Source organism: Danio rerio, chromosome 7 (genome assembly GCF_052040795.2).
Source record: "Danio rerio strain M-AB ecotype USA chromosome 7, GRCz13ab, whole genome shotgun sequence".
NCBI lineage: Eukaryota > Metazoa > Chordata > Actinopteri > Cypriniformes > Danionidae > Danio > Danio rerio.
In genome coordinates this window covers 15,274,771-15,287,527 of record NC_141027.1, presented here as the reverse complement: position 1 = coordinate 15,287,527, position 12,757 = coordinate 15,274,771, and the positions used below count along the sequence as shown (strand labels likewise).

Genomic DNA, 12,757 nt, shown 5'->3' with positions numbered 1-12,757 from the left:
CATTTCACAACCGATAGATAATAATAATATTATTAATTATTATTGAAAAAATTATATCTTTTATTCAGCAAGGACACATTAATAGGAGTAAAGACTTTCATAACTTTACAAAAAGTTAAATATATCAAACTAATGCTTTCTTGTTTTCAACAAAAATAAATAGGGCAATAATGCATTCATTGGTCCTTCATTCTGTTAAACATCATACACTACCTGACAAAAGTCTTGCCACCTATGCCAGTTTTAGGACCAACTAATAATAACTTGACTTCTAGTTCATCATTTGGTATCAGAAGTGGCTTATATGAAAGGCAAAGACCTCTAGATTATGCTTACTTGACCAAAATAAAATATGATCATGCCTTGATTTTGAATTATTTAATTAGGACAGTAAGGTCTGACTTTGCTCAGACAAAAGTCTTGTCACTTAACAGAAGTAATGTAAAGTAAATAATATAAAGTAATGGTGCAGTGGAAAAAGATTTAATATTGTGTATGACTCCCATGAGCTTGGAGGACTGCATCAATACATCTATGCAATGACTCAAATCACTTATTAATAAAGTCATCTGGAATGGCAAAGAAAGCCTTCTTGCAGGACTCCAAGAGTTCATCAAGATTCTTTGGATTCATCTTCAATGCCTCCTCCATCACCTTACTCCAGACATGCTCATTAATGTTCAACCTGGTGACTGGGCTGGCCAATCCTGGAGCAACTTGACCTTCTTTGCTTTCAGGAACTTTGATGTGGAGGCTGAAGTATGAGAAAGAGCGCTATCCTGCTGAAGAATTTGTCCTGTCCTGTGGTTTGTAATGTAATGGGCAGCACAAATGTCTTGCTACCTCAGGCTGTTGATCTTGCCATCCACTCTGCAGATCTCTCATTCGCCCCCATACTGAATGTAACCCCAAACCATGATTTTTGCTTTACCAAACTTGACTGATTTCTATGAGAATCTTGAGTTCATGCGGGTTCCAATAGGTTTTCTGCAATATTTGTGATGATTGGGATGCAGTTCAACTGATGATTCACCTGAAAAATCTACCTACTGCCACTTTTCCAAATGAAATGAAGTCAAGTTATTATTTGTTGCTCTAACAACTGAGATTGATGACAAGACTTTTGGCAGGTAGTGTACACATCCTAACCACTGAGAAATATAACGTGATATTGTCCTATAGTATATGTAAATTTACCTGTCGTGAACATACTCCCCCTCTTTGTGGAGCTGATTTTGCAGAGTGAAGTTGAAATGAAAGCGTTCGACTCTCTCACGGTGGAAGATCTTGACGTTGGACTCGTACTCTTCAAACTGGAGGTACTTGATCTGGTCTGGAAACCACGTGCCTAGGCCGTAATAACTGTGTAATGGAGGAGGATGGATTAATACTGTAAATGATAAAGTTATTAGACAGCTTTTCTGAAATACTTGATTCTGATTGGTCAATTGTGACATTGCGAGGTATGTCATTCCTAGATAACAACTGATTAAACTTATGACACAGGCTTATCTGGGCACTACAGGTCATCTTGACCATGTATACTCATATACAGTTGATTGATTAATGTTAATTTATTATTCTTTTTTAAATATTTCCCACGTGAGGTTTACCCAAGCAATGACATTTTCATAGCATTTCCTTAAATAAATAAAAAAAAACTTCTGGGAAATGTCTTAATTCTTTAAGTTTGCCGGGAATAAAAGCAGTTGATAATAGTATTAGCCCATTTAAGATTTCTTTTCTCAATTTTTTTACAGAACAAACATAAATATGTTACATATAATAAAGTAGTGAAGCCTTTAAATTGCACTTTAGCTGAATACTAGTATCTTGCAAAATAACTAGAAAAATAGTATGTACCCTACAGTTATCATGGCAAAGACGAAAGCAATTAGTTATTAGAAATTAGAAATTATTTAAACTATTATGTTTACAAATGTGTTGAAAAAAAATCCCTCCATTAAGCAACACCTATATTAATATTATAAAACAATAATAAATAATAATAATAAAGTATTACATCATTAATAAAAGTATTACAATTCACAGGAGGGCTAATAATTTTGGCTTCAACTTTATCTTTTTCGCTGCTTAACTTTTTAGCGCCATCTTGTGAGTGAATAAGGCGCAGGTTAGTGGTTTCATTTTTCTTTCTGCAATCTTTACATTTATTTAGGAGTTTAGGAGCAAATTATAACGACTCCGACCAATGTTTTGTGTTTAGATTTAATTTTGTGTGTTTGTTTGTGGTTGTTTTTGACAAAACGTCTATTTTTCTGCTAGAAATCAGCCTGGATGTACAATATCCATTAGCTAAAAGGAGTCGTTTACTGTGTTTTTACGGTCTAGAGATCTTAAAAGATCTTACAGGTTTTTTTTTTAACTTAGAACTTGCTGTCTATGTCCCTGCTGACAAAAACAGCCTAAGCTGGTTGGCTAGATTTAGCTTGTCGACCAGCCTGGTTTTAGAGGTGTTTTGGCCGGTCCAGGCTGGTTTCCAGCCATTTCCAGCCTGATTTTAGCTGGTTAGGCTAGGAGCCCAGCCAAAACCAGCTAAGTCTAGCTTAATTTCCAGGGTGGCCAGCTAAGAACAGGCTGGAAATCAGCAGGAGACCAAAGAAAATACTGTAGTAATTTATAGTAAATACTATAGTGTTTTAAACCAAACAATAACAATGTGTAATATAATGCATAGTATTTATTATTCATAGGATGCATATGTTATAGTATATAGTATAGTAACATGAATGAATGCCATGTTTTAAACTGGTGGTATATGAGGAGACCCCCCCCCCCCCCCCCCCCCAATTGTGTAAAGTGCTTTGAGTGCCCAGAAAAGCGCTAAATAAATGTAAGGATTTATTCTTATTCCTATTATTACTACAGTATATTGAAGCGTAGTGTAATATACTGTATATAGTTATAGAAAACCTATTAGTTTTAGGTCAGCTGTTTATATTACTATAGTCATTGTATTACCACAGCAATTAAAAGATTAACATGACAGATTATTTCAAGTACTTTACTATAATATGGTTCAAAAACAGCATAGTATTCATTATGAATGACTCTAGTATGTTTAATGTGGTTAACAACAACACTCACCATTACATTAGTCAACACAGACAGTACACAGTAGTGTGAAAGTCACTTTCACCTTTGGGCTATAAGGTCACGTTCTCTAGAGCTGCTCACCTGAAGGCCATAGTAAACCACACAATGGCAATGAACAAACCATGGAGTCTGACATCAGGTGCAGCCAATGACAACATGTTCTTCATCACCTTCAGGAAAACAATGAAAACAATCATTTCGGCATCAAAACAAGGGATAATTCACCCAAAAATTTAAATTTACTCATACTCGAGTGGTTCTAAACTTTTTATTCATTCATTCATTTTCCCTTGGCTTAGTTCCTTATTTATCAGGGGTCGCCATAGTGGAATCACAGCTTCCAACAATTCCAGCATATGTTTTATGCACGGGACGCCCTTCCAGCTACAATCCAGTAAAGGGAAACATACAGTGCACACACACACATGCACACACACACACACACACACATATATGCACTACAGCCAATTTAGTTCATCCAATTCTCCTATGGCACATGTCTGTGAGGGAAACCAGAGCGCCCGGAGAAAACACACGGGGAGAACTTGCAAACTCCACAACAGTGCTAACCACTAAGCCACCGTGCCGCTTGTAAAAATTTTTTAAGCTTCCTGAAGGGGGCAGGGAATGTCAGATACTAGAGAGTATTTGATTGGTTAGAAGATTTGATGAGAAACTGAAGTATGAGGTGATGTCAAAAATTGTGGATCCAATTTAGGCAGCGGTGACGAACTCCAAACGTTTTATGTCGTATATATCGTATATATTTTCTAAACATGAAATTGTGTCAATGTTTTGGAGCACGCATAATTAAAGATACTTAAGACTAACATACTGATATTAACATCTAAAAAGCTTTATTTTAAATTCAAAGGACCTTTAAGGTATTTTAAAAAGAAAACTTTAAAACATTCTGACTTTTTAAATAGTTCCTAAAATGCCCCTTTCTACAAATATAAATTGTTTGGCGTCTATGAGACACAAAGTGAGTGTATATGACTTGATAATATTGTTTGGCAGGGAAAACACTTTTGGTTGATCTCAAAAGTGCTTAGATTAGCATCTTGGTTTAATTTTAGGATTTATATAAAAATGACTCGATGTGCTTAAACCATTTCAATACGGCTGTGTACACACTATACTGCACACATTTCTGTCCAATCAGCTTTCAAAAGTTGACTTTGAATGATAGGAGCCCTTTAAAGAGCCCATATTATGGGTTTTTGAAAATTCCCCTCCATGTAGTGTGTAACACAGCTCTAAGTGAAGTGAAGTATCCAGCTAAGGCTTAAATCTGTAAGAATACAGTGTTTAAAACTGTTGATTCATCTATAAAAGAGTCGATTCATAGTGCTTCAAACGAGTCGCCTTGATACCGACTCATTAGGTGTTTCGCCATGACGTACGAACGAAACAAAGTTTTTCACGTGCACGCGCAAACCCGGGAGATTTCAAACCTGAGGCCCCGCCCTCTGACGCAGAAACCCAGACACACACACATACCCACAAACACACGCACACCCACAAACACACGCACACAAACATGCCGGTCGATTGAAGTCACATTGCAGATGGATATATTGAGTCTCTACCCAAAGATGAAACCTCAGCATTATAGCCAAGCAGTTGGAAACTACTGGAAACTTCTGGAAGCTACATGCTACAAAGAATACTTCATCTGCGTTTGTTAAAGGAAGGATCAGTAACTTACTGATGGACATCAGGATGGGTTTCTTCCATTTCTCAAGTGTAAGTACGTGCGGTTAAAGTTGTTGCCTCGTTGACTCTAGCTTGCAAATGTATTTAGTTGTGATTTGTTACTTGTAACCGCGTGTACTGTATCAGGTTAACTGGATATTTTATCTTATCGCGTGCAAAGTCACGTTAAAAACGCGACGCGTGCTGTTTGTTTATGGAGCTCCGTGCTAGAGTTCTGCTCCCGCGATTTATTCGGAAATTTATTCCCGCGCCGCAGAAATCTGGCGCGGGGACAGCCGCGGGAATAAATTTCCGAATAAATCGCGGGAGCGGTCGGTAACGGGTTTAATTTGGGACGGGAGCGGGCTGTCTAGCAATATCACGGATATTGCTATGCGAATTAGAAAGAGAGAGTCTGCGTGGTGCTTGTGTGTGTGTTAGTGCGCACGCGCGCGTATGAGAGAGAGAGAGAGAGAGCGAGCGAACGAACGAACGACAGCTTGGCTGTCTGGACTGTATACTGGGTGATTTTTGGTTGTGTTCTCCGCTCTAGCGGGACCGGGCGCGGCGGGCAGAAAACGGAGCGGGTTCTCAGGCTAAAACCTGGCGGGTGCGGGCGGAAGCGGGAGCGTTGTCATCCGGAGGTGTGTGTGTGTTTTTGTGTGTGTGTGGTATGGCCAGTACACGACTGTCTCCTTCGTTCGGTTATCCGTGGCACTATCCACTCGCCATAGTGTGGCAGCTAAAATCCACGTCTGCACTATCGAGCGTGTATGAACTGTGATTACTTTTTAAATTGCTGATTAGCTATTGGCCATTTCCCTCTCTGACTGAAGGCAGTCGACCAATCGCGACAGACTGTCATCGGTCCAATCAGCGCAGATTAGCTCCGCGCTAAGGAGGGGTTTGGGAACAAATGAATCACTGGACGATTCATACAGGAGTCGCTGGGATAATTAGGTAAAAATAAATGCAGATTATAAGACCATGAAAGTGTTTTTTGACCTTGCATGCATATTAGACTGTTGTTGGAGACCCTTACAACCAGGATATGACCCTATTTCATGTATAATATGGGCTCTTTAAGTCTTGCATACACTTAGATCTGAAGTAAAAATGGTGCAGGAAAAGGTGGCATTTTGTCAAATCTTGAATGTACTTTCAGATAATGAACTGAATACAGAATTTACTGTTGATTTTGCAACACTGATAGAGCATACCTGCTTAACCAGGGTCATCTGTCTGACCATGAATCTCTGGAAGGCAGTGCCAGTTTCACTCTGAATCTCTATGAACTCGTCATCCTGTGTTTGAGGTGTTTTAATCTGAGAAACCTGAAAGAGACACATTTGTTTCAGACCACATTAGAGATTAGTAATTCATCAATTCAGTGATTAATATCAAGACTTTTCTAAATGGACTATGACAGGGATCGAAGCTGCTTTTTCAGGGTCAGTTGTACTTTGAAACTTTATTTAGTTGTCTGAGAGATTAGAATGGTATCTTTACCTGAAAGACTCTTTCGGGCTCTCCTTTGGCTCTCCAGTTGGTGTCGTGGACTCGCCTCAGGATCATCCAGGCCTCATCGTGTCTTGCACTCTGAAATTCACAGAGTACATGTCATCATTTTTTTTTTTTATGCCAGACAGTCAAGATTTTATTCTATGTTCTGAACAGGGCTTGACATAATGTTTTTGATCACCAGCCACTGTGGCTAGTAGATTTACAACATTACTAGCCCCTCCCCATTTTCACTAACTACACTTTTCTTGTTGGCAAAATATATTTAATATGCATAAATTTGACTTTGACATGCTAAAATGACTTGATTTAGATGTTGTGTTATGTCCACATGCCTCCTCATTTATTTAAAATCTTGTGTGTATTGTGTATTAGCTTGCTCAGTGCGCATGAGCAAATGGGTTGTGTCGCATTGCAATCAGTTTTTATTTCACATGACTTTTCAGGGCTCAACATTAAAGATTTACCTAATTTTTCTGTGACCACACCAAATTATTTCCTAATCACAATTTTTTAATGTGTCAAAACCAGGGAAATATATCTTTATAGGTGAACTTTTTAATTCAACAAAACTTTTCTTTAAAAAAAACAATACATTAAAAAAAAAAAAGAATAATTGTCACATATCTAAAATATGAACAGTAGTCTTTCCTGGCTAAACGAATCAATCAGTCCCAGATCACCAGTAACTACACATAAACGGGGGGTTAATCTCCCATTAAAGCAATTTTATTGTAAACAAATATAATTAAAGCATATTAACAAAAATAACTGTAAGCAAAAGAAAACAGGTTAAACATACCCTATCATACACCCGTCGCAATGTGGCGCAAGACGCGGCGCAATAGTCTTTTGCTACTTTCAGCTCGGCGCAAGGGTCATTTTTAAGCCGTTGCGCCACACTGTTTAAATAGCAAATGCATTTGCGCTCAAATGTGCGCCCATAGGCGTTCTGGTCTACAAAAGCAGGTGTGTTTTGGCTAATAATTATGCATTACCCACTTACCTCTTAAACTTTGTGGCCTTTTTTTTTACTTTGCTTGCTAGGCGTGTCATTTTATCAAACTGGAAAAGCCCTCAGCCACCCTCGCATTTACGGTGACTGAAAAGATATTTTGTATTTTGTAAAACTAAAGAAGATTAGATTCTCCCTTCAAAGACATAACAGAACATTTGTCAAAAATTAGAATGGCCTTTTTTCCTACTTTAAAACTCTCCAGCTGGATCTAGACTGATCACCCTAGCTAGCCCTTGACAATAATAATACATTAGCTAGTAATCTTTCATTACTCGAATTGTAACATTGAGATTATTGTATAAATATAGACGCCTGCCCTGCATTATTTGTGTAATTTGGTTTTATTTTATTTTATTATTATTTTTATTTATTTATTATTATTTTTATTTTTAATATATTTTTTGTATTTATATTTTTTCTATTATTATTTTATAAGGGTTGTTTGATATGTTTGTGAAATGGAAAAAATGTGAAATAAATCATAAACAAAAAAGATTATTTGTATCAAATACGTATATATTTTATATCTAAATATAAATAAACATTTTTCTTAAATATCTGCATGTATTTGTGTATTTAAATATACAACATATACACAAAAATATACATAAAACTTGTTTTGGATACTGTTAATCATGGTTAATCTTGGCCCATCACTATATATACACACACACACACACACACACACACACACACACACACACACACACACACACACACACACACACACACACACACTTTAGTATGATTATTACTTGATTTTTACATATTTATATTCATATATTAATATTCATATTCAAAGACAAAACTGTTAATTGATAATTTTCATTCTTAAATTCAGATTACAATTTTCACAGTAAACAGTATTTTTCTTCTGAATAAATAATTATATATTTATTTAAAGTAAACCATCATAGAACTATTTTACCTCTAGAAGGAAACGAGGACTCTCTGGCATGAACACCAGCCCTGCGAGAGCAGCCACAGAGGGAAGGAAACAAACCAGAACAAACACCCTCCAACTGTGGAACTGGAACTCGGTGCCCATACTGAACCCCCAGCCTGAACAAAACACAAGCCAAACACTCAGAATTCACACAAAACACAGCTTCAACTTTTTCAGATAGCTCTCCAGGCAACAATTCAAACTTTCATTTAAAGATTTTGACATAATAGTAATATTTCCGAGTACTAGGATGTGGCTGGAAGGGTATCTGCTGTGCAAAAAATATACTAGAATAGTGGGAGGTCCATTCTGCTGTGGAAATCAGAGACTAAGCCAAAGGAAAATTAATGAATGAATAAATAAATGGACGGATGATATAATACATGCATTTCCTTTTATCTCTATGGCAAATAATAATTTATTTGTTTCTTTAATTTGTGTAAAATTAAAATTTACAATGTTTTTGCTTTTGCTAGTGTACATTGCTAGTCTTTAAGTTAATTACTGAAAAAAAAAAATGTTTTGGTAATCTTCGATCAAAGTCTGATCATTTGCTTCCATGGTTGGAGTAACCGTCCTTCTCTGTTGACATCCGTTTGACGCTTCGGCCACAATATTTTTTAACCACGACCCTCTTACCGTTAGTTTACTACGAGGGAAAGATGGGCAAAAAAAAGCCTGTATGAACTCATTTGTATGCATGTGTTAATCTTTTTTTATTAGTTGTTTCAAACTGTCTTTATGTAATTTATCATTTAGTTTTCATACGGTCTGTTTCTCTGTAAACGTGAACTTTATTTGTCATTGTATACACTGGAAAGCATAGGTCTCAAACTCAATTCCACAGCTCTGCACAACCTTGCTTCAACCTATTCCAACACAGCTGATCCAAATAATCGAGGTGTTCAAGACTACTAAGCTGTTTCACAATATGCGTTCTGCAGTGATCTTTCGTCCTTGTGTTCTCGTGTAACGTCATCTTCAATTGCCAAAGTTCAGTTCCGAAACTCAAGACAGCAAAAATGGAGGACGCGTGAAATTTCCAGGTTATGTTCCTGATATCGAGGACGCATCGAAGCAGACTTGAGCGCAAAACTTGCTCGAGAAGTCCCAGAAGTCATTGCAGTTGATTAAAGGAGGTGGGAAGCGCAGCATTTTATCTAGATTTATTATTAAAGTTCAGAGATATAACTTATTTATCTCAGCAGTTTCCCTAAATGAAACGGTGAAAGTAAACATTGCCACGAATATCTTCATAAAGGTATAAACACAGTGTGAACAGAGTGTTTATTTGCTGAAGTTCAGACTGAAAACTGTTTAATTTGTATTGTGCAACGTATATCTGCAAGGTCTTTATGCATAGAATATATTGTGAAACGGGAATAAAGAATAAATCGTTGTATGAATGCTGTAATGTTTAAATCATGTTCAATAAAAAATGTGTGAATGTCATGAGGTTCATGAGGTTAACAGAAAGAACAAGGGAGGAAAGCAGCATCTCATTTCTCACAGGAAGCGTTTTCTGTTCTTGCGTTCTACCGAGTTCGTTCTTCTGAGGTGACCTGGCAAGACCAGTCTTTATAAAAACGCAAGTCTGTTCTCTGCATTCTTGCAATTGAGAAACAGCCTAATTTAGTTTGAGACCCATGATGTAAAGAATTCTTGCTTTTTTAGTGGAACCAAACAATCGTTTGTCCTCATCTCAACATCCAACAAACTGACTAAAAATATGAAGTTAAACTTGATTAAAGTAACATAAAAACATTTGTTGTCATGACCTTTTTGTCATATGCTTTTACAGCGCATGTGTTGTATTTAATGATTTTGTTATATCTTTGGCTACACAACCAAAGTTTATTGACGCACTTCATAAACAAAGGAAAGAAGATGTCATATATATATATATATATATATATATATATATATATATATATATATATATATATATATATATATATATATATATATATATACACATATATACATATATATATATATATATATATATATATATATATATATATATATATATATATATTCCCAGTCATGGGTTGGGGCTGGAAGGGCATCCGCTGTGTAAAACATATGCTGTTAAATAAATATTACATAAATAAATAGTAGTTGAATTAAAAGATTTTTTTCAACACATTTCTAGACATAACCATTTTAATAACTGATTTATTTTATCCTTGCCATGATGACAGTACATAATATTTTACTAGATATTTTTCAAGACCCTTCTATACAGCTTAAGGTGGTTTAACTAGGTTAATTAGGTTAACTAGACAGGATAGGGTAATTAGGCAAGTTATTGTATAACGATGGTTAGTTCTGTAGGCCCTCGGAAAAAAAATATTGCTTAAGGGCAGCTAATAATATTGACCTTAAAATGGTTTCCAAAAAATTTTAATCTGCTTTTATTCTAGTCGAAATAAAACAAATAAGACTTTCTCCATGAGAAAAAATATTATCAGACATACTGTGAAAAAGTCCTTGCTCTGTTAAACATCATTTAGGAAATATTTACAAAAAGAAATAAAATCACAGAGGGGCTAATAATTCTGACTTACAACGGTATATTTATTATTATATAATTATTTATTCAGAAACATTTTAAGGAATAACAGTAAGGTACCATAATGTGGGATGATTCCCCATGCAGTGAAGGAAGCGTACAGTCCTCCCAGCATCCAGAACAAGCACAGCCAGCTGAGATGTTCTCCTCTCTTGTCCATCTGTAGAAACTCAGCGTAATATGTGTAGACGACTGGAATTGACCCGCCAATCCTGCAGGACACATCACAATTTTTTTTAATCAAGGGGATAGTTCGCCCCAAACCTGAAAAATTCTGTCATCATTTACTCATCCTCAACTTCTTTTAAAGCTGTTTAAGTTTTTTTTCTTCTGTTAAAAACACAAGGGAGAAATGGTAAAAAAAAAAAGCAGCCATTGACTTCCATACACTGCAAAAAATGCTTTTCTTGCTTAGATTTTTTGTCTTATTTCTAGTCTAAATATCTAAAATGTCTTATATCAAGAAGCATTTTCTAGACAAGCAAAACAAATTGTCTTGTTTTGAGAAATAATATGCCAATATTAAGTGAGTTTTTCTGTAAAACAAGCAAAATAATTTGCCAATGGGGTAAGCAAAATAATCTTACATCAAAAGAAAAAACAAGATTAATTTGCTTACCCCATTGGCACATTATTTTGCATGTTTTAAGGAAAAACTCACTTGATATTGGCATTTTATTTCTCAAAACAAGACAATTTGTTTTGCTTGTCTAGAAAATGCTTCTTGATATAAGAAATTTTATATATTTAGACTAGAAATAAGACAAAAAATCTAAGCAAGAAAAGCATTTTTTGCAGTGTAATATGTTTTGTCCATGCGATAGATGCCAATGGATTTCCAACATTCTTCATAATATCTTTCTTTGTGTTCAACAGATAAAAAAAAAACATAAAAATGTAGAACCGCTTGAATGTAATGTGTGTAATCAGTGTAAATGGTGAGGATATTTTTAGGTGAACTATTCCTTTAAGACGTAATCTGTTGGAGGCAACAAACTACATTTACTTTGTTACATTAACTTTTTGAAAAGGATCTACTTTTAAGAGCCGAATTAAGCTGGTACAGGGTGACACAGGTATACCTATATTTCAAATTAAATAATTTTTTCTCTTGGTTATACTAAGTTTCTTTCCTCTTCTCATTAACATATTTTAAAGCACTACATTAAGAAATGCATAGTTTATGCCAGGAATGAATGATGAGTGATTCTATCTTCAAAGACTTGATCGAAAAATGGCAAAGGAGTGTAAAATGGCTCGTGAATTAGTTCACACACTAGTTTCTCTTTTATCGATTTATGAACACTGAGAGCAGTGGATTAAGTGGACATGAACCAGCAGTCAGTCAACACTGTATCCACAACCCAGTCGCAGAGCTGTTCGTTATATAGTCACAAAGTTTTTTTATTGATATGTAACAATAATTTTCTCTTTTTTCATGTTCCTTAACACGACCATTAACTATGCATTTTTTCATGTTCCTCAACACAACTTTTAACCTACTGTAGGCTATTAATTGTATATTGTACCAAGACATTCTCCCTCCTGAAAGTCAAAACAATTTTATTTACACTACACTATAATAATTATAATAGTTACATTTATATAGCGCTTTTCTGGACACTCAAAGCGCTTTACACATTGGGGGGAATCTCCTCATCCACCACCAGTGTGCAGCATCCAGTAAGATGATGTGATGGCAGCCATATTGCACCAGACTGCACACCACACAACAGCTGATTGGTGGAGAGGAGACAGAGTGATGAAGCCAATTATGATATGGGGATGGTTAGATGGACAGAGGCCAGTGGGCAAATTTAAATTCCAACTCTTTTCAAAGGGCATCCTGGGAGTTTTAACGACCACTGAGAGTCAGGACCTC

General features: G+C 35.8%; 1 protein-coding gene across 2 annotated transcripts in view; it reads right to left on the bottom strand.

The window, feature by feature from the left end:
- The window catches only part of sv2ba (synaptic vesicle glycoprotein 2Ba), a 41,602-nt gene that overhangs the window by 8,082 nt on the left and 20,763 nt on the right, over window positions 1-12,757 (bottom strand). For both annotated transcript variants that reach the window (NM_001082995.1, XM_087258534.1), the window contains 6 exon segments: window positions 1,198-1,362; window positions 3,199-3,287; window positions 6,036-6,149; window positions 6,325-6,414; window positions 8,283-8,416; window positions 10,936-11,087. In NM_001082995.1, coding sequence (NP_001076464.1) covers window positions 1,198-1,362; window positions 3,199-3,287; window positions 6,036-6,149; window positions 6,325-6,414; window positions 8,283-8,416; window positions 10,936-11,087 — 744 coding nt within the window.